This window comes from Colletotrichum costaricense (genome assembly GCF_030867565.1).
Source record: "Colletotrichum costaricense strain IMI 309622 chromosome Unknown Scaffold_7.1, whole genome shotgun sequence".
NCBI classification, from domain to species: Eukaryota; Fungi; Ascomycota; class Sordariomycetes; order Glomerellales; family Glomerellaceae; genus Colletotrichum; species Colletotrichum costaricense.
Genome location: NW_026848236.1, coordinates 615,011 through 635,439, shown reverse-complemented (window position 1 = coordinate 635,439; position 20,429 = coordinate 615,011). Strand labels below are relative to the sequence as shown.

Here is a 20,429-nt window from a genome sequence, read left to right as displayed (position 1 = left end):
ATCCTGCAGAACGGCACAATGGGTGAGTATTGAGTCGAGAGCATTTATACGAGTACTGATGTTTCTGGTGATGTGTAATTGAGGTGGCAGATGGACAGCTAGACAATGGAATTTTCGTTCCTTACACAGGCAAGTACGAAGTACTCCGTACCTAAGGTATATCAGGGTACCTACCTACCTACCTAGGTAGGTAATTAGTGACCGGTGGCCTCGTGGATCATCTTTCCCGTCTTACCTAAGAGATCCGGGGTGTTTCCTTCCCAAGCACAAGTTCCTCCCCTCCGAGGTACTGGATTTTTTTGGACCTGGGCCAAGCTCCCCGGTGTGTGCTGCTGCTTCCTACCTTACTGCCACGTCCCACCCCCCTTAACGCCAATCTGTACATGCCACCTGCCTTACTTCGCCCTACCTCACCTTCCTTGCCTTTTCAATCCATTCTCTACGTACCTTCACTTTTCTTCTTCTCCTGCCGTCTTACGTGCCTTACAAAGTGCCTTCGTGCCTTCCAACCTTACCTCATCTGCGCCCGAGTTCCAATCCGTGGCCTTTTATCCTTCCCTTCCTTTCTCATTCGTTCCTCCGCTCCTTGTCCCCCTTGCCTGTCGTCCCAGCTTCCTTCGTGGCTCTGGCTCTGGCTCTGGCCTTACCTTTAGCTTTTCCTTCCGACAACGACAACGACGGAAACCGAGAAATGACATCGAATTAGCATACGCATCATCCTTGCTGCTTCTCGAATTCTTTGGACCCCAGGGTCCTCCATCCTTCGACTCGACTGTCTAGCGCTACCTGCAGAGTAGCACGCGACAGCAATACAACTTCTCCTCCACCGCGCGACGAGAGCCTCGCTCCGGCGAGCCCGCAAACATGATGCCCCGCCGACGGAGCCGTTATGTGATTCTTGTCGCTGTTGTGATGGTCTTTATGCTGTATCAGGTCTTCAAAAATCCTGAATGGGATTCCACAGGTCAATCCAGCAGCATCAAGCCCAGCGAACCCGAAAAGGGCCAAAACGTCCATAAGGATTCCTCGAAGCCACCCCCGGCCAACGATCCCGCTTCCAACAAGCACCTCAACAACCAGCCGCCCCCCGATAGCGAACATCCCCACGACCAAGAGGAAGACGAGCCTGAGCAGAACCCTCAGAAGCAGACGGCCAAGCCCACTGTCAAGATTCCTCAGCTCAAGACGGAGAAGGCCAAGGCGCCCACCAACACTCTCTCTGGCCCTACCCTTTCCATCCACGCCTACAATGACGAGGTAGAGGCCACCAAGTCGCCCGAGGTCACCAAGGCGCCCACAAAGCCTCTAGAGTTGGAAGAGGACCTCCATGCCAAGAAGCCTCCCGGCCGACCCAACTTTGATATCGCCGAGAGCCTGTCGACCTCGACATCACAAATCCACTGGCACAAGGTCTCCGAGCACTTCCCCGTTCCAACGGACGAGATTATTCCCCTCCCCACCGGCAAGCCCAAGGACATTCCCAAGATCCAATACGACTTCAAGCCAGAGTCCGAGGCTGCCAAGGACAAGCGCGAAAGGCGCCTAGCCCTGATCAAGGCTGAAATGCTACGGTCCTGGGGCGGATACCGCAAGTACGCTTGGATGCACGACGAACTTTCGCCTGTCAGCGGTCGTAACCGCGACCCCTTTTGTGGCTGGGCCGCTACTCTCGTAGACGGTCTTGATACGCTCTGGATCATGGGCATGAAGGAAGAGTTTGCCGAGGCCGTCAAGGCCGTCAAGGAGATCGACTTCACCTACAGCCCGACACGCCGTGACATCCCGGTCTTCGAGACCACTATCAGATACTTGGGCGGCCTCCTCGCTGCTTACGATGTGAGCGGCGGTAAAGAGGGCGGCTACACTGTCCTGCTGGACAAGGCCGTTGAACTCGCCGAAATCTTGATGGGCATTTTCGACACCCCCAATCGCATGCCTATCTTGTACTACAACTGGATGCCCGAGTATGCTTCCCAGCCACACCGAGCTACGACCGTTGGCGTGGCTGAACTGGGTTCGCTAAGCATGGAGTTCACACGCCTTGCCCAATTGACCGGTAAAGACAAGTACTACGATGCCATCGCTAGAATTACCGACGCTTTCGAGGACCTCCAGAACCGTGGCACTACTATTGATGGCATCTTCCCTGAACAGCTGGACGCCTCTGGCTGCAACAGGACCGCTGAAGCCATTATTTACCAAGAGGAACAAGCTGCGGCTGCTAGTGCGAGTGCGGCCGCTGCTCGGTTGAGCGAGCCCCAGGGCCACGAGCCTGCGGCTGCTGAGGCCAAGCGCGACGAAACTGATCCGATTTTGCCGCAGGAAACTGCTGTGGCCAAGGGCAACGGCAGTGAGCCGGAACGCAACCCACTCGCGAGGCGGGCTGTTGGTGTCGACAAGAATGGCGAGTCTGTGGTTGAGAATGCAAACATCGATAACAAGCAGGCTTTCCCGGCACCCAAGGTCAACGAACAGCCCTTGTACCCCGGTAACAGTGGTCGGAGGCCATCTACTCCTACGACACCTGACAAATCTTCATGGGAATGCATCAAGCAAGGGCTTGCCCCTGGTGGTTGGGGATACCAGCAGTATAGCATGGGTGGTAGCCAAGATTCCACCTACGAGTATTTCCCCAAGGTTAGTTCACCTTGAGGAGTTGTACTGAAAAAGAAACTAACTCGCGTAGGAATATCTCGTCCTTGGCGGTCTGGAGCAAAAGTACAAGACGATGCACATCAAGACGGTCGAGGCTGTGAAGAAGTGGCTTCTCTACAGGCCTATGGTTCCCAAAGAAAGGGATATCCTCTTCTCGGCCAAGGTTTCGACATCTGGCGACCCCGAAAACGATCTGCGAACTGAGTATGAAGTTACTCACCTCACCTGCTTCATTGGTGGCATGTTTGGTCTGGGAGGCAAGATTTTTGACAGACCCGATGATATTGAGATCGCCAAGAAGCTCACTGACGGATGCGTCTGGGCGTACGAGACTATGCCCTCCGGTATCATGCCTGAAGGAGCCTCTGTCGTGCCCTGCGCGTCTACCAAGAGCTGCCCGTGGAACGAGACCCTTTGGTGGGAGCACCTCGACCCGTCAGCTGACTGGCGTGAGGCACAGGTCAAGGCGTGGGAGGATAGGCAACGTGAGAAGAAGCAGCAAAAGCAGCAGGACGCCCTCCGTAAGCAAACCACTGAACGAGGCAACAAGCCTGTTGAGAAGTCAACCGAAGAGACAGTCCAGTCCGAGTCACCCGTCGAAAAGAAGGACCCCCTCGACGATATTCACGTTCCCAAGGATGAGCCGAAGAAGCTAGGCTCAGCTGAGAAAACCGAGTACCCGGCGCCTGAGCCTGGCCTGAACAAGTCCCCTTCCAACGTTGATGAGCACCTTTTGAAGAAGAGAGATCCTGCTCCGCCAGTGTCTCAAGACCCTCGTAAGGGCACTGCTCAGGAGGCCGCCAGCAACACTCTAAAGGACAAGCTCGACCTGAACAACCCTGGAAGTGCCACTGACGATATCACCGGCAGTGTCCCCAACGATGCACCCGTCAGCGGTGGCATCGTGGGCAAGATCGCGTTCGAGGAGGAGGGAGAGGTTCCCGATCCGAAGCCGCTCTCGCATGAGGAGTGGGTCAAAGACAAGTTAGAGCTCGAGAAGATCCCGCCTGGCTTCGTCAACATCAACGCCAGGCGCTACATTCTTCGGTAAGCTATCACTGATCCTCGTTCAAGATTTGAGCATGGCTAACACTCCTACAGTCCAGAGGCTATCGAGTCCGTGTGGTACATGTATCGCATCACTGGAGACCCTGTATGGCAAGAGAAGGGATGGAAAATGTGGGAGGCCATCATCAAGGCGACTCGTACCGAGCACGGCAACAGCGCCATCGACGACGTCCTGTCTGAAGATCCTCAACCTGTAGACGAGATGGAGAGCTTCTGGATCGCCGAGACGCTGAAGTACTTTTACCTCTTGTTCTCAACTCCCGATGTCGTCAGCTTAGACGACTGGGTCCTCAACACCGAGGCGCATCCGTTCAAGCGTCCTGTTTGAGGCGGGATGAAGGTGTGAATTCGAGTGTGTGTGTACGAGGGCAAGGTGCAGAGAGCATGACTTTTTGGCATAAGATATCACGGGTGGTGGCTACCATGGCGTTGCGGCGTGCTTGTGTTGATTTGCGTGGCACGATTTGCTGGGGCTAAGGATTGTTCATTGTATAAAGTTAAAAAAAAGGTCTGCTAGCCAAATGCTAGTCTGCAGCATAATGATGAGCGATGAAAGTGGCCAAGCCTGCCTTGCTCTATCTACCTAAACTTACCCTCTGATGAAGAACAAAATCGTTGACGCTACTCAACGAGATTGTATTTATTTCCCACTACACAGCCCCTCCCTCCTATCCTCGTCACAGGGTCTCTCAAACACGATGCAAGGGCCACATGAGTCAATTGCCATGTCACTTCATTCACTTGGACGTAAGTAGTACGCTTTGTGGTTTGTTTGTCATGTTCAATTTCATTTCCATCTCGTCTTATCTGTGTCGTCTCTTCGAGGACGCCTTTGCTCATCGTCATCTACAGCGGATGACATACTCCTACACATTTCCCATTTCCCATGCGTCCGACTTCGTTTCCCCCATTTCCCTCCTTTCGTATTGCTCGGTGTTGTTTCGTCTCCATTGCGAGCATGCTGCGTCATCCGCTGCTCTTAGAGAAGAGAAGGAGCTCATCTATATTCGTCTTTGCTCGCGTGAGCAAACCAACATTAAAAATGACGAGGGGTTCTTTGTGGCAAGACTTCGAAATGTCTTGCCGCCCCATGCCGGCCCAGGATGAAAGCCAGAAAGAGAGGAAAATCAAAAACGCAAAACTCGATATACAACGCCGATGTCCCAGATGCTGATGGTTTTTTTGTGCTGGACGATGAATGTGCTGATGGCGGCAGGGGTTCAAATGATGTCCCCTCCTCGAGAAGCCCTCCATGTACAAGTTTTCCCCTTCGACTCTTGCTTGGGACTGTTGTCCGTCTTCTTCACACATGTATCGTCGTCAAATCTTTCGTCTCATTCAATCTTCTGTCGTCGGCCCCTTAGTCAACCATTTGGCTCAGAACGCGAATGCTGAGAATCATGACCAACAAGCCGATGGTGACGATGATGAGCAATGTGAAGCTGAACCAACCGAGGACCATGGCGGAAGTACCGACACCAGAGCGGACAGCGCCGTTACCGAAGTCTTGGGCGATGATCGACGCGGCGACGGATGCGGTGTGCTGCCATAGCACAGAGACCAGCACGAAGATGGAGGCGATGAAGATGATGGCCAGCGAAATCTGGGAAACGGGACGCGAGGGGAAGGGCTTGACTTCGCGGTCGGAACCCTCGGAGTCCTCCTCCTCGTGCCAACCCGGGAAGGTGGCGAGCAGAAGGAAGCAGACGAAGGCGAAGATGATGGCAATGATGCTGAGAAACTATCAGTATCTACTCTGTGCTGAAAGGTCGGGTGGGTCAACTTACATGAGATAGGGGAAGACAATCATATCCTTGAACTGAGCGGCAAGCCAAATCAGGTTCAGAGGGTCCTGATCGACCGACACCTCGTTGGCGAGAGCGGTGGCATTGTTGCTGCAAAGCCAACTGCCTCCATCCGGGCTGATGCAGATACCAAAGTATCCAACACGGCAGGCAAGGCGGGCATCACCAGCAATGTTCTCAATAGCGGTGTGGACGTTGTAATCAACTTGGGCCGTAGAAGGAACTGCCGTGTAATGGTCATAGTACAGCGACAAGAGGAAGATGTCGGGGATCAGAGGTGATGATGACGAGCAGCCTGCCAAAAGTAGAGCTACGAAGGACGTTAGGATGTGGTTCATGAGGTCGTATGGCAGGTCTGAGAAACTCACATAAAAGGATGATGGCGACTGCAATCAAGATCATCAAGACATGGTGGTATCCTAGGAATGGCACGAACCCTGTGATGGCGCAATGTTAGCCGGGGCTCTGTTCTTTGAGCTTTGCAGGGAGATAAGCTGGGATAACTCACGATACCAGCCTACTTGGAATTTCGGCATTTTGACTGTGTAATATTACTCCAGTCCTCGAGAGGAATGGCTCTCTTGTTGGTGACCCACGCCGTCCTCCGTTGTAGCGGAGCGACGGAGGGGTTCTAGTCCTGGCACCTCAGCGCTGGCACGCTTGGTGTCTTTCCCTATCGTCGGCGGGAGGTGATCGCGCGAGCGGGGAGGGAATGCGGAGCGAGGGAAACTCGTGGGTCGATGGAATGTAGACGATAAGGCTGCTTGGTTCTGGTTGAAGAATCGTGGGTAGTGGGTTGCTGGAGAACACCGCGAGGAATGCGGGACGGTGTCGGAACCTGCGATTAGAGTGAAGCCTTTCCGATTACTGTCAGACGCAAAAACAGACTTCCACTTTTGATGCTTGAGTAGAATGCAAAAGTAAGAGAGTGTGTGAAGGTGTCAAAGTGAAAGTGCGGGTCGGGTCTTCGAAGGGTGGGAAAAGAAGTGGTTTGATGCAGATGCAGGTGCGGATATTGAGATGGCTGGGAGAGGAGAGAAGGAGGGTTGGAAGGGTGAACTTAGTTTTGTCTCTCTGCCTGACGATGATCCAGAAGCAGAATTGAAAGCGGGAAGCCCGCAGGTTCGGGGCGAGCGGGAGAGGTTTGTACGTCTACAGAATGAAATATTCAGATGGCTGGGAGGGAAGAAAAAGGTCGATGGATGGATGTATGGATGGATGTTCTGGAGACTGGAGAAGAGGAGCAGTGACAAGTTTGGGAAAAAGAGACGTCGACGAGGATGCGCAATTGGTCCTGCCATCCACTTTTTGGTCAAAAAGGCTGTGCGGCGGTTGCGATGCTTGGTGTCTAGGTCACTAGGAAGAGCATCCGTACGTTAGAAGGAAGCTACGTAGCTACGCCAACCTCCTCTATTTACTCTTGGTACTGCGGCCGTTGTCCGGGCGATTCGCAGCGTCGCAGCGGTTCCTGGGCGAGCAGGGCGGAAGAGTGGAGCCACACCTTTAAGAGGTCCGGTACGTACCCGCTAGAGTTGTCTGGGGGAGGCCCCTTCGCTGCGTATTCTGTGGCTTTTAGTGGCTTTAGTGGGAAAAGAACGGGTCCCACCAGCGCGGGAAACAGGCCTGAGAGGTTCGAAAAAAAGCCCGGTGGCTGGGTGACGTCTTTTCAGGGGTCCCCCGTCAAATCTAAGGCCGCATCTTTAGCCCAAACCTCTGCGCGTGTCTGTCTACCTTAGCCTCGTCAGGTCCTACCAATTCTCAGCTTCTCTTTTACCTTATCCAGTTATGATCTTAGCTGCTTAGCTGAGCTCCAAGCAGAGCAACACGCATACTCCAAAAGTCCAGAGCTCTCTTCAAAGACCCCTTGTCGAAACTTCCTTAAGTGGGCTGTTCTAACGCTCGCGCTTCCTCTTGTATCTCGCGGCTTTCCCTGTTTGTCCTTCGCTTGCCTCAAGCTTGCCCCTCGCCATACCCAATCCAACAGGCACACGACTCGACTCGAGACGGCAGCTCGGCGGTTCCTGCATTGGAGATGAGACCCGAAGCCGGGGTCCGGCACATCGCGTTGGTTCCTTGATTTTGTTCATTCGCTCGTGTCGAGTCTTGGTGATGCGTTGTTACGGCGCACCAAAAGTCCGTACGAAGTACGGCTTCTAGCCCTTTGCCCCAGTTGGCATGGCGACAGCATGAGAAACACAAAGTCCCGAATGACAGCCAAGAATCATCCTCGGGTTTTTTACGGATGCAATCACTCGGCGCCCTGTCACATTCCTACACCGGTCAGCTCGCCTGCTCTCTTACACAACAGCTGAGGCTATTCGCAGTCGAACTCCCCTGCTCTGCGGATACATCTACTGCAGGAACCCCAGGCGGCTCCGTGTTTCCCATCGAGACCCATCGACTTCTCACCCCCACCATGCAAAGTCCCATCTTCTTCGCCTCTGCAGCGGTAAGCTACACCAACACACCGCTCGATTTGGCGGTCAATCTCACTCTTCAGCTCGAAATCGTCAGCCTATGAATTACAATCCTCTTGTGGCTGCAAGACTGTCGTTTAGACACCTGTCACGGCTGTCGAGTGTCAGCCATTCCTCCTGTCTCCGTCTCTCTCACGGGTCCGCATTGACCGTCTTCGCCGCCGGATGTTAGCGCCGTCTGCCTGCGGTGCCCGAGTTGCCGGAAAAGCGCAGATCACGGGAGTCTATGTGTTTGCCTTCGCCCAGCGCAGCGACTATCAACACTGCCATCCTTGGGGAGACTTTCTTCGACGGCGTTGGAAAACTGTCATCATCTGGATCTGTTCGCGAAGGAACACGCCTGGCAAGCCATTGACGCAATCTATATGCGATTTCGCCTGCCTCGTCGAGCTAGTCACCGATTACACGGACTGAACGCCAGACGGTTGTTCTCAGAGAAGGAATCACATCCTCTTAAGAATTGCCAGCGAATAACCCGTGATGACTCACTGGCAACATGGTCAAGCCTCGCAGTACTCCGTAATTTCTTGATGATGACAGGTATCTCAGCCACACGAGAAGTCCTGAATTGGTCGCTTTACTCGGGAACCGCAGAAGCCGGCCTCCGGCCTCGTCGACCCTGAATAATATGTGGCTGGTAAACAGAGGTCATTGCGCCATGGCCAAGACTCAGATGCATCCATTGCTTGAGTCGGTGCCCTGTTATCCGAAAGACCACAACGTTGATGGGTTCCCCAATGATCTTGACATCCAACATGGAAGAATTTCCTAGTTCATGTGAGAATCGCAAGACGCTCATGGATATCCATAAACTACGGATACACAGCAGCGATTTCCAATCATGTATGGATACGTGCATATACCAGATTAGGTAGCCGTCATGGTAACGCCAAATATGCCTCTACCATGTAGAAACTCCGTATCCGTGTAATTGCATGTGTCCCACCACTTGCTGGCTTCCCTCAGCTCCACGTCATTGTTCAGACCACAGTCGCAAAGTGAAGGTTCAAGAATGACACTTGGTGCGCAAACAGCCGCAACAAAGACTGGCCCGACATGAGCACGACGTTTGGAGACCGCGCTCAGGCGGGCGCTCTGGATATCCGCGTCGAAGATTTCCTCGACGACAAGCTTCAGTCCACCACCGATCTCGAGAACCTCGACTCCCTCATCGCCAACGTGGAGGTCCAGCGCAGCCAGCTCCAGACCCAGCTCGACAACGCCATCAAACAGCTCGACGAAGCTCGCCAGACAGCCGGTGACCGCCAATCCTCCCTCGCACAGCGTATCCAAGACTTCCAGGAGCTCCAGCACAGCATCGATGTCCGAGTCAAGATAGCGGCCGCATCCGACGCCCCGAACCAGGCCATCGCAAGGCTGCAACAACCTATGAAGAAGCTGCAGACAATCGAACTTGCCCAGAAATACCTGACGTTGCTACAAGACGTGGAGAACCTGCGGACCGAAGCTCGCTCGCACCTCCCCGACAGCCCAAAGGCCGCTTTGGAGCCCTACTCGAAGCTCAAGCAATTATCGAGGCGCCTGGAGGAACTCTCAGGGCCGGCTGATGATGCGGCAGTACATCTCGTCAATCACGTGCGGAGCGTTGCCGATGCGCTGTGGGACGAGATGAAGAAGACAATGTCGAGCGAGCTGGAGACTGTTCTCAGCAAGAGGTCATGGCCCATGGTGGAACCTAGCTCTGAAATGGACGACGAGTGGCTCGCCTGCTTTGAAAAGTTGCTGGACCTTCAGATTCCCGAGGTCATCCTGAGCAAGTCCACCGTCAGCCTTCTCTCGTTCGATGTCATGTCACGAATCTTCATCTCTGAGTTCCGCTTCCACTTTCTCAGCGACAAGCCGACGAGCAAACCCGATGCCATTGGGTCGCACTGCTTCCCCTGGTTCTTGGCAACCATTGAAAAATGGGAAGACTTCTATAGAGACAACTTAGGTTACCTGCTGGCTGCCAAGTTCCGCGATACCTCCGCGGGTAACAGTCTAGTATACGTTGATCCGGTCTGTGCTTTCATCACCAGCATGCTGCCCGTCATGAGAGAGAAGGTCCAGAACGTGGTTGCCGAAACGGCCAAGAACCCTGCCTTCTTGAGTAGCTTCATGGGGCAGTTGATGACATTCGATGAGAGTATTCGGACAAAGTTCAACTATGACGGCGGGGATCCAGACCAAGGTTGGCCCGGCCTGGCTACTGAGGTCTTGGAGCAGTGGTTCGAGCCTTGGTTCCAGGCAGAAAAGGAGTTTGCTCTCGAGCGCTTTCAAGCTATCATGGATAGCTCCGATGCACGAAATATCGACTACGATTACGCTATAACGGGAAAGACAAAGCCAACTTTCGGCGCAGTGCGCGTCACTGACTTGTTGAGGTCTATTACAACCCAATATGAGAGAGTACGCGCCTTCAAGCACAAGATTCGGTTCTTGATTGGAATTCAACTCGATATTCTCGACGAGTTCCATGACCGTCTGCGTGGCTCTCTCGAGGCCTATCAAGCTCTCACATCGACAGTCGGCAGGACTTTGCACGGTGTCACGAAAGAACAGCTTGCGGCTCTCGATGGCACCGGTAGTTTCGAGTCTCTGTGCAAGGTTTACGGCAGTGCAGACCACATTGTCAACACGCTCAAGGACTGGGGTAACGAGGAATTCTTCGTCACTCTATGGGATCAGTTGCAGGGTCGCGCGACCAAGGAAGGCGAGACGTCGAGGATGTCTGGCGAGATGAGTTACGAAGAGGTCAAGGATCGCACCTCTGCTGCCGTCGGCTCCGAGGCTAATGACGGCGTCCTCTTTGATGAGACAATCGCTGCGTACAGCCTCAGACGCAAGACGGCGCAGGAGTTTTTGGTGGGCGCGCTTGCAGACTCTCATTACAAAGCCTTTAGAGCATATGCGACACGGACACACTGGACAACCATTAGTGACAGTGGTTCCGAGAGTGAGTTGTCTATCTTAAAAGCATTACCGTGCATGATACTAACCATTTACCAGTCGATCCGTCGCAATTGGCTGTTACACCAGAGCTCGACGAGCCCTTGAGAGTACGTCTCCCCACAGCCCAACTCCCAATGTCCCTCCTAACCTTGACCAGATCCTCAAGCGCAACTTTGATTTCCTACTCAAGGCTATTGGCACGGCAGCGTTCCGACGCACATGGCGCTCCGCACTGGACAAACTCCAAGACATGCTTTGGGGCGAGGTCTTGATGAGGCAGAGCTTCACCGCGTTTGGTGCGGCCCAGTTCACGCGTGACGTCAATGCCATCTTCTCTCTTGTGGAGAGATATATCCAGAATGGTGTAGGATCATTGGGCAGTCTGTTTGACGCGCTGAAATTGCTCAGCCTCCCGAACGAACCCCAGGAGGGCACTTTGTCGCTCAAGGACGCTACGGATCGGGTGTTTACCGATAACACAGAGGCCAAGAAGTTGTTGGAAGAGCTGGACATTGACACGCTCACACCCGCGAATGCTAGGCATATTTTGCAGCGCAGGGTGGAAAACAAGGAATAGTCTGGAATTTCCTTGCAGCAGGCAGACTCAGATCTACACAGACAAAAATGATGCTAGGCACTGATATATTACAGATGCCATACCGTCGCAAGTTGTTATAATAGATCCTTGACAATTCATGACCCTGAATGATTCTATTTTGCCAAAACCCCAGCGTGTGCATATTCTAGTAAATGAATCTCAAGATAGATGACCCTATCTCACCCATTCCGTCTCCCACCTTTTTTTGTTTCATTCCAAATAGAGAGATGCTCAGCTAATAGCACGCATGGTCAACTCGACCGTGGCAAACGTGCCAGCACTAACAGGCATAGCCCTCAACAGCGTCGGCACAATACCCCTCCAGAACCCGCGAAGCCCCTCGCCGCGGTACGTCTGCGCGAAGCAGTCCCGCATCGACTTGTACCGCTGCTCCTTGCCGAACCCGTCCGTCTGCATCTTGCTCTTGATCACGTCGAAGGGATAACTGCTCAGCCAGAGCGCCTCGCCGGCAAGACCGCCGTAGAAAGCAATCTTGTAAGGCGCAATGTCCTTGCGGTCCATGTTGTTGCGCCGCGCGTCGGCGTTCATCATCCACTCGAACGCCAGGAACCACACGCCGTAGGCCTGCGCCTCGCGGAGGATCGTGACGGCTTCGCCGCGGTAGAGGCCGTTGTTCAACACACCGCCGTGGGAGGCGAGTTTGCGGACGCAGTCCAGGGGGCCAGAGTAGAGCCGGGCGGCGCCGTGGGGTTGGGTTTGCAGCCTGATGCGGACGTGCTCGATGGGACCTGAGATTACCGAGTTTGCGACGCCGGCGAAGGCGCCCGAGGCGTAGTACTGGGCGTAGGAGAGGGGACCCGTGGAGCCGTTGCGGGACTCGAAGAAGCGGCGAGCCTGGTGGAAGCCTGCGAACTGGATGGAGACGCAGGCGCCGATGCCGAGGAGCGGGGTGAGGGTTCCCTTGTAGAAGGCGAGGGCGCCTTCGTTTTTGTAGATTTGGGTTGCGGCGTTGAGGGCCGTTGTCGGGGTTGTTGAGGTTTGGAGGCGGACTTTTACGATGTCGAAGGGTTGGCCTGCAGGGTGTTAGCTTTTTTCTCAATTGATTTCACGTTTCTGGAACTCTGATCGTTTCCAGAGCTTCATGAAAGTTCTATGAAGTCCAAGTGAGTGAGAATGAGGTGGTGAATGCTTGAGGTCGCCATTGTGTGAGGTTCGGCTGTGATTCCGAAGTCGGCTCCAGAAAAAGGCATCTCAAGCTCATCTCATCACCAACCCTCTCCCTCTCATTGTTCTGCGCAATTGAAAAACGTACCGAGCAAGACCTGGGCAACACCGCCCGCGGCGCCAGAAAAGAGGTCCTTGGCCGTCTGGAGAGCACCGCCCACAACCTCGGGCTCAACCGCCGCGTCCGCCATCGTGTCTAGCCTTTTCGTTTGTTCGGTCTGTTTGCCGAGCTTCACTCTCTATGCCTTTGCCCCGCCACCGTTGATCGGTGCGCGCCCTGAAAAGGTCCGTTGGGGAAACTCCGACTGTCAACAATAGTGAATCTCACAGCTCGAGATTGAGTCGACTGACTAGAGGGCGTACCGAAGACAATTGGTCTCGGGGAATGCGTAGGAGGTGAAGTTCGTCGGTGAGGGTTGAGAGGGAAATCGGCGACCACTTGTCCCGGTTTAAGCTCAATGAGATTATTTATCAAGAAGCCACCCCCCAGACACAGATAAGGCAAGCTGTCTGTGGGGACATGCAGGGCGGTCATGGCGTGCTGTTGCTAAGCCGTTTACGGCGGTGGTGAGGGTTCACCTTGATGAGTAAGCTGGTTAAGCGCGACAGCGCGGTTATGAGGTCGGCGAGGCCTTCCGCCATCCTCCAAAGCCTGCGTGATCTTTGTGAGATCAGCTCCGTTGTCGAGATGTAAATTGGTTCGTCAATTCCTCATGTGTTGTTTAATGTTCTAAGTTAGTCCATGCTAGGGGCTAGTGTCGAGTGTCAGTACTGAAGCATGCCTTAAACTCGTACCCAAATTCTACCATGCGTGGGAGTCCTGCATTCGTCTTCGTCTGTCATTTGTTGCCAAATTTTTGAATACCGTTATAATGAATGCCAAATAGTTGGCTGGCGATTGCTGTAAGAAGGGAAAGTAGTCAGCGGTGACAGCTACCTGGCCCAAGGTTGAGCTGGCTCAGGTGAGGTAGCTACCCCACCAAACATGTACCTTGACCCCTCACCTCGGTGAACAGGCCACCGTAGAATGGGCAGTACCGTCACTGCAGCTCCCCCTCCACACCGTTACGAAAAATCGCGAGTTCCTACCAACATCGGAGAGATGCGCTGAAGGCAAACATCAGCTCAATTTCACAATGTCGGCAGCGGGAAAGAAGCCGGAGACGGCTGTGTATGTCTACCCGAACTCGTTCGTTGCCGCGCACAAAGCTGACCATATTTTTTTAACCACCTCCACAGCAAGGACGCCACGCCCAGCAACCCTCGAGGTATCCCCAAAGCGCCGTTCGTCGACAAGGTCGAGGACTACGTCACCACCCGCGAAGATGTCGAACCGACGATGCGCAACTTCCAGGAGATGATTTCGTGAGTCGCTCACGTGCCCGCTCACCCGCCCGCCAGGTGGGCTGGTCATGCCACACCAGAACTTCAGTCCGACGCATCGAACGAGGCTACCGGGAAGGGCAAGGCCAGGTTAGGCACATGGGGAACAGCTGGTAACATATCATTCTTTTGCGCAGGAAATACCAGTTCATGGAGCTGAATCTTCAGAAGAGGATGGCTGGACTGAACGACAAGATTCCCGATATACAGAAGACGCTCGACTCTGTGCGGTTTCTGAAGCTCAGACAGGTGACTAGCCGCTCACGGATGCATCTATCGACAGGAGGCGCTGACAAAAGAGATAGGACGACGATGAACCGATCGAGACGACGTTCGAGCTGAACGATACGCTTTACTCCAAAGCAAAGATCCCGCCCACCGAAGAGGTGTACATTTGGCTAGGCGTATGACAATGACTGCTCCGCAGTAGACGATGCCATGGGTTTGAAAAGGTGGCTGACTGTACAGCAGGCAAATGTTATGTTGTCGTATCCCGTCGACGAAGCCGAGACCCTACTCGAGTCCAAGCTATCAACGGCGAAAACGAGCTTATCAAACTGCGAGGAGGACCTGGATTTCCTGAGAGAGCAGATCACGGTAACATTTGGCACCTAGGCGAGACGGGCTTGACCGCGTATACTAATCAATCACAGACTATGGAAGTCGCCATCGCAAGAGTATACAACTGGGAGGTGGTTCAAAAGCGGAAAGACAAGGAAGAAGGAAAGGATATCAAGAAGGAAAAGGACGAGGACAAGGCTGGCAGTTAAAAGGCGAAAAGCTCGATACCAAACCAAAAAACAACTTGATGATGTTCTGCCATTTCTTGCACAACCGCAATTTCACAGCACAGCATAAACCCGCAGCTATGTTTTTACACAACACGATCCGGATCATTGGGCCGTTGGTTCAAGCGATGGCCCTGTAGGCTTACGAATCCCGACCAGGGTCACGCATCCGTAGATGATTTAATTTCGAGGTCGTGGCTGAAGGCTTTCGATTATCGATACCCCTTTATGCCATGGTAACGATCACGAAAGCGAACTAGGAGGTTTTTGTTAGTGCTGTGCAAGATCGCAGACTACCAATACAGCGTCACAGCATAGCTATGCACGTATGATGTTTAATCACTGGAGGCCAACCTGTCAGACATCCGCCCGAGGTTAGCTAAACTTAGTAAGGAAAGTTTTAGCCATTGGATCAGCCGCCATCTCGATACCACTGGTGCTGGCCCGGTGCAGCTGACCGTGACCGAATCATGACAATCGAGAACAATGCCCGCAAGCTAAGATCTGAGACGATGTTGGGCATGAGGTGGCAGACTGCACCAATCTACAGCGGCTCCGGGTGCTCGTGGGTAGGAATCCAGATCATTACGTAAGGCTGGGCTGTTATCTTAATAAGATGCGGGTGCCGTGGCAGGCGTGGCACCGTGGGTGCGTATCCGTAGCTGCGTAAGTGCGGTGTAGACGGCCGGCTAGGTTCGATGGGAGAGCCCAATTCGTGAGGGGCAGCCAGGGGCAACAGCTGTGCGGGACCGGTCGCTATGACGATTTTTGGCATTCTGCCAGCAGGTTCACTTTAATTCGACTTCCCAAGCCTCCCCTACTTTCCCGCTAGAGATCTTCCTTTCCCTTACCTTTCCCCACAACCAGCTCTTCTCTCCTAAACACCTACAATCCTGGTTGGCAACTTTCTTCAGGACAAACAACTCGTTACCGTTGTCCTATTGTCTCCGAATCCCATTACCTCTCCTCCACCCCGCCTTTTTCCTCTCTCTTTTCTTTTTTTCTTTGGAGGGCTCTGCAAAATCCCTCTAGCTACACCGATCTTCTTTCCTCGTCAACGAGAAGACCCTTAGAACAAAACCCCCACCATGTCCCAGCAAGAACTCGATCCCAAGTACGACCAGTACGACTACCCGACCGTCGCCCCGACGGCGGCCAACGGTCACCCTGGCCACCTCACCCCCGAGCAGAAGGCTCAGGTTGCCCAGCTGCGCCTGATGCTTGAGTCGGATGGCTACGACAAGCGCCTCGACACCCTGACTCTGGTATTCCCTCCCATCCTGTGGCAGACACCCAATACTCGGCGGCCTGCGGATTCCACATCCAGAGCACCTTACTAACAGCCGAATTATAGCTGCGCTTCCTCCGCGCCCGCAAGTTCGATGTCAACCTCGCCAAGCAGATGTAAGCGGTGTCTCGTCTTCCACATCAGATCGTGCAACATGTAGCTGACGGGTATAATTTAGGTTCGTCGACTTCGAGACCTGGCGGAAAACGACCAAGCTTGACAACACCGTGCCGACCTGGGAATACCCCGAGAAGGAGGAGGTGTTCAAGTTCTACCCCCAGTACTACCACAAGACCGACAAGGTACGCCGCCATAGGAAAGAGACAACTTGCTCGGTGAAGTCACTCACTAACGCACTGCTTCACAGGATGGCCGCCCCGTCTACGTTGAGCAGCTTGGTGGCATCGACCTGAACGCCATGTACAAGATCACCACCGCCGAGCGCATGTTGACCAATCTGGCCGTCGAGTACGAGAAGTGCGCCGACCCCCGCTTCCCCGCCTGCTCCCGCAAGTCCAACCACCTCGTCGAGACGTGCTGCACCATCATGGACCTCAAGGGCGTCACCATCACCCGTGTCCCCCAGGTCTACAGCTACGTCAAGCAGGCCTCCGTCGTCTCCCAGAACTACTACCCCGAGCGTCTCGGCAAGCTCTACATGATCAATGCTCCCTGGGGCTTCTCCACCGTCTGGTCCGTCGTCAAGGGCTGGCTCGACCCCGTCACCGTCTCCAAGATCAACATCCTTGGCTCCGGCTACCAGAAGGAGCTTTTGAACCAGATTCCCGCCGAGAACCTCCCCAAGTCCCTCGGTGGCAAGTGCGAGTGCCAGGGTGGCTGCCAGCTCAGCGACGCCGGCCCGTGGCACGAGGCCGAGTGGACCAAGGAGCCCTGGTGGCAGAAGCCCGAGGCCAAGGCCGCTGCTGCTGCCGGCGGCGACGTCATTGAGAACAAGGGCGGTGAGACCGTTACTGCTCCGGCTGCCGGCGGTGCTGCTCCTGCGGCTGCTGCTACTGCTGACGCCAAGGCTCCTGCTGCGGCATAAATGTTGCCCTTTTAGGAAATTGCGTGCATTGGAATTGAGAGTGGCGCTGCCGGATGAGCAGTTAGAGAGAAGGCGTTGACAAATGTGGTGTTGTGTCCTGAGGTGAAGAAAGACACTGGGTTGGGCGGGAGATGGGGGTGGCTACCTAAAAACAAGAGCATCTTTTCTTAGAACCGCTCATACACGTGTTGATCCTGGCAACCTTTGCTATTTCACATTATACATACTTTCATTTTGATCAGTGGACCCCATTGAAAGGCATTTTCGCAAAAAAGAGAGAGACCATCGTCTTTATGCTTTCCAGACTTTATTAGACTGCAATCAGCACATGTAAAAAGCACTGTCCATGGGTCATCGGCCGTCTGGCAGGATGCACACTGTTGTGGTATAAGTTCCCAACGCCTCAACTCCCATAAAGTAAAAGAATCCCCCTCTCGTCAGATTGCCTCACGACCGTTCCGTAACGGTATACTCCCCAGCAACCCTCGCCCTCTCCATCTTGGCAACAGTAGCAGGCATCGTCTTCTTCAACCTCCCCAACCCGCCCACCGCGCCCCCAAACGCGTCCTTCACCTCGCCCCTCCTATCCATCGCCTCGAGCGGGAGCACCTCGGCCTCCATCTCCCTCGCCTCGTCCTCTTTCGCCTTCTTCGCAGCCTCGAAAGCGGCCTCGTCTGCGGCCGCGGCGGCTCTGAACTCGTTTGTCGTCGCGGTAGCGATGGCGCCGGGGACGGATTTTTTGAGGGCGGCGATTTCGTTGAGGAGGTCTTCTTCTTCGCGCGCGAGGTCTTCGACGCGCTGGCGGAGGCGGGCGTCCCAGGGTTCGTAGGCTTCTTCTGGTTCGTCTGAGGGCGTGTTGTTGGAGAGGAAGGTTGACGGGTCGGTGTCCATGCCGTTTATGGAGAGGTTTGGGGCTGCGTAGGTGAATGTTTTGTTGATGTACTGTGTTTCGAGGGGGGGTTTTGTGTTAGCGAGATTCTTGGGGATTGGTGTGGCTCGCTTTCTTCTGCCTTTGCTTTCTCGTGCCTTGGAGGGGCAATCTCGAAGCAAGAACATGAGGGTCGTGCAAGATTTCGCCGAGACAAAACAAGAGAAAGGGGAGAGTTTGGAGTACTAGCCTTACCTCGTTGACCAGACGCTCAATAGGCGCCCGCAGCTCGTCCTCTTGCGCGTTGCTGCCCTCGATGTGCGGAAACGCATTGTCGAGCTGTTCCTGCGCGGCGCGCCGGACGTTGGTGAGCAGGTACGCGAGGTCGTCGCGGGATTGCAGTTCGATTTTCCTATGTGCGTCCTCCATAGTTGTCTCCTCGTTTCCGTTTCCTATCCCCTTCTTCCTTTTTGGGCCTTAGATTTCTTTCACTCTTTTTCTTCCTTCTTCACTAACACATTCGAGTGGGATCCTGGTGGGTTTGAGAAGGGCGGTCTGTATTGAGAGTCCTTGATTGCTCCTTTTGGAGGGTGAGATTCCTCGAGTTCGATTGGTCTCGCGACGTTTGTTGGCGCGTCGTGGGTGGTGGGGTGTTTGAGTCGTGGTGGGATGTGTTTGTCCTCGGTGTGGATGTTTACTTGCGCCTGGTTTGCTTGACGACGGGACGGTCCAGTTCCATTCGACACCACCTCACCCCGGTCAGCGGTCGCCCCATCGGTGCGCGTCGAGCCCGTCGTCCGATGTGACCTGTGCTCCTCCCACCATCCAGCTGGGCTTATCAGGCGCTAGTGCGTCTACCTTATCTTATCTACTTATCAGCATGTGACGCTGCCCAGACTACCTTAGGTACCGACCTTGAATGACCGAATCGATCCCAATGCAACGCCAGCGACCCAACCCCGAGAACTGCCGAGATCGGACAGTCGCTCCGAAGAGGTTCAGCGAATGGTTCGGTGTGGAACACAGACCAGTAAGGTAGACCTGTTCCGTTCACCTCTGAGAGGGAATGATGGGCGGTGGCACTGTGCGGGACAAGCATCACCAGAACAGAAACCCTCCCCAATTTTAGTTTTACCTACGTACAGCTTTACCCTCATGCATTGCATGAATGCTGCAAGGGGAGAAAAGAGAGTATGGGATCATCCGCCAAGGTCACGAGGTGCAGCAGTCCCACGGTTCGGATCTTGTTCAGAGGGATGGGCGAGAAGGGATCGACGTCGATAGTCAATATATGAGAGACATGAAGAATGACGACCGGTTCGGTGTCGGGACGGTGTGTGTGTTTACAGCATCAGCCAAGCTACCATCTTCAAAATAGCATCACAAACTTTCTCTGCCCATACACATTCATCCAACAACTTATGCTTCCCGGCCGAACCGGATATGCTATGTCGTACAGACTAAGGAACGCCTGTCTATATAGGTGGCACAACGCAGGCAAAATGGCCCAAACTCTTTTTCCGACTTTGAACGGCGGTAGGTACTCTCAAAACTTGGCATTCTTGCTGGACGTCCGTCCCCTTGTCCGTCTGTCTGGGTTGATGCATCTCGACGCTATGACTGCGAAACTGGGACGGACCTGCATGGGGGGGAGGAGCACAGAGGATAGACAATTTTACCGCACCACCGAAATCAAAACCAAAGGGGTAGTTTCGAGGACGTTCAAGACTGCGTTTCTTATCCGTACATATGGAGGTACGCCAGACACTCACAATGAGAAAATTGCGGGGCGATGGTTTACGGGATGGTTCAGCTGGTTGATGCAGCTGGGGTAAACGCTGTTTTGCGTCACCTATCAAGGTGAGAAATAAATAACCGGCACGGTGCGGCACACCTTGGTGCTGAGCAAGGGAAAGAACCGGGACATCTGTCCCAGACCTTACCTTACCTTGCTGTTCTTCTTTCGCAGAGTGTACATCATGTCTCACTTATCTCCTCATCGTTCTGAGTGTTACCGACAAGCAACGGGGAAAAGCCAAAGGACCAAAGACCATCATCGCACTTACACCATCCATACTCCCATGTCATAAACGTGGGGTCCCCCCCTTCCCAAGACGGGCAAAGCCCACGGCGAAAGCGGAGCTTGCTTTGCTTGGAAGGGGTTTAGGTGCCATGGCGTTGTCGGTCCTCGGGTGCGCGCGGTGAAGGTACAGTACAGTAGCGCCGGGCCTGCGGTACTGGCGGTCTTCCGCTGGTCTGGAGCCAACCCAAGGTAACTGGACCCTCTTTCTCAGAACGCCATCTGGGACGGAATGGC

The 20,429-nt window shown here is 54.2% G+C and overlaps 7 protein-coding genes across 7 annotated transcripts; 4 read left to right on the top strand and 3 right to left on the bottom strand.

The window, feature by feature from the left end:
• Positions 1–864: 864 nt before the first annotated feature.
• CCOS01_07413 (glycosyl hydrolase family 47) lies at positions 865–4,051 on the top strand (the record flags this gene model as incomplete). Its single annotated transcript, XM_060455579.1, has 3 exons — positions 865–2,637; positions 2,687–3,702; positions 3,757–4,051. The coding sequence occupies 3 exons, from the start codon at positions 865–867 to the stop codon at positions 4,049–4,051; spliced, it is 3,084 nt and encodes a 1,027-aa protein (XP_060313471.1).
• A 1,032-nt stretch (positions 4,052–5,083) lies between these two features.
• On the bottom strand, positions 5,084–6,064 carry CCOS01_07412 (uncharacterized protein; the record flags this gene model as incomplete). The annotated part of the gene is made up of 4 exons (XM_060455578.1): positions 5,084–5,456; positions 5,511–5,838; positions 5,897–5,965; positions 6,037–6,064. 4 exons carry the CDS (start codon positions 6,062–6,064, stop codon positions 5,084–5,086), a joined length of 798 nt encoding a protein of 265 aa, XP_060313470.1.
• Positions 6,065–9,061: 2,997 nt separating this feature from the next.
• Positions 9,062–11,534, top strand: CCOS01_07411 (RINT-1 family protein; the record flags this gene model as incomplete). The annotated part of the gene is made up of 3 exons (XM_060455577.1): positions 9,062–10,961; positions 11,015–11,064; positions 11,115–11,534. 3 exons carry the CDS (start codon positions 9,062–9,064, stop codon positions 11,532–11,534), a joined length of 2,370 nt encoding a protein of 789 aa, XP_060313469.1.
• A 252-nt stretch (positions 11,535–11,786) lies between these two features.
• On the bottom strand, positions 11,787–12,931 carry CCOS01_07410 (uncharacterized protein; the record flags this gene model as incomplete). Its single annotated transcript, XM_060455576.1, has 2 exons — positions 11,787–12,589; positions 12,829–12,931. 2 exons carry the CDS (start codon positions 12,929–12,931, stop codon positions 11,787–11,789), a joined length of 906 nt encoding a protein of 301 aa, XP_060313468.1.
• A 945-nt stretch (positions 12,932–13,876) lies between these two features.
• Positions 13,877–14,893, top strand: CCOS01_07409 (prefoldin subunit; the record flags this gene model as incomplete). Its single annotated transcript, XM_060455575.1, has 6 exons — positions 13,877–13,911; positions 13,980–14,105; positions 14,261–14,372; positions 14,429–14,527; positions 14,595–14,720; positions 14,777–14,893. The coding sequence occupies 6 exons, from the start codon at positions 13,877–13,879 to the stop codon at positions 14,891–14,893; spliced, it is 615 nt and encodes a 204-aa protein (XP_060313467.1).
• A 1,106-nt stretch (positions 14,894–15,999) lies between these two features.
• Positions 16,000–17,244, top strand: CCOS01_07408 (CRAL/TRIO domain-containing protein; the record flags this gene model as incomplete). Its single annotated transcript, XM_060455574.1, has 4 exons — positions 16,000–16,176; positions 16,266–16,315; positions 16,378–16,501; positions 16,567–17,244. The coding sequence occupies 4 exons, from the start codon at positions 16,000–16,002 to the stop codon at positions 17,242–17,244; spliced, it is 1,029 nt and encodes a 342-aa protein (XP_060313466.1).
• Positions 17,245–17,691: 447 nt separating this feature from the next.
• CCOS01_07407 (uncharacterized protein) lies at positions 17,692–18,541 on the bottom strand (the record flags this gene model as incomplete). The annotated part of the gene is made up of 2 exons (XM_060455573.1): positions 17,692–18,186; positions 18,368–18,541. The coding sequence occupies 2 exons, from the start codon at positions 18,539–18,541 to the stop codon at positions 17,692–17,694; spliced, it is 669 nt and encodes a 222-aa protein (XP_060313465.1).
• Positions 18,542–20,429: the final 1,888 nt, after the last annotated feature.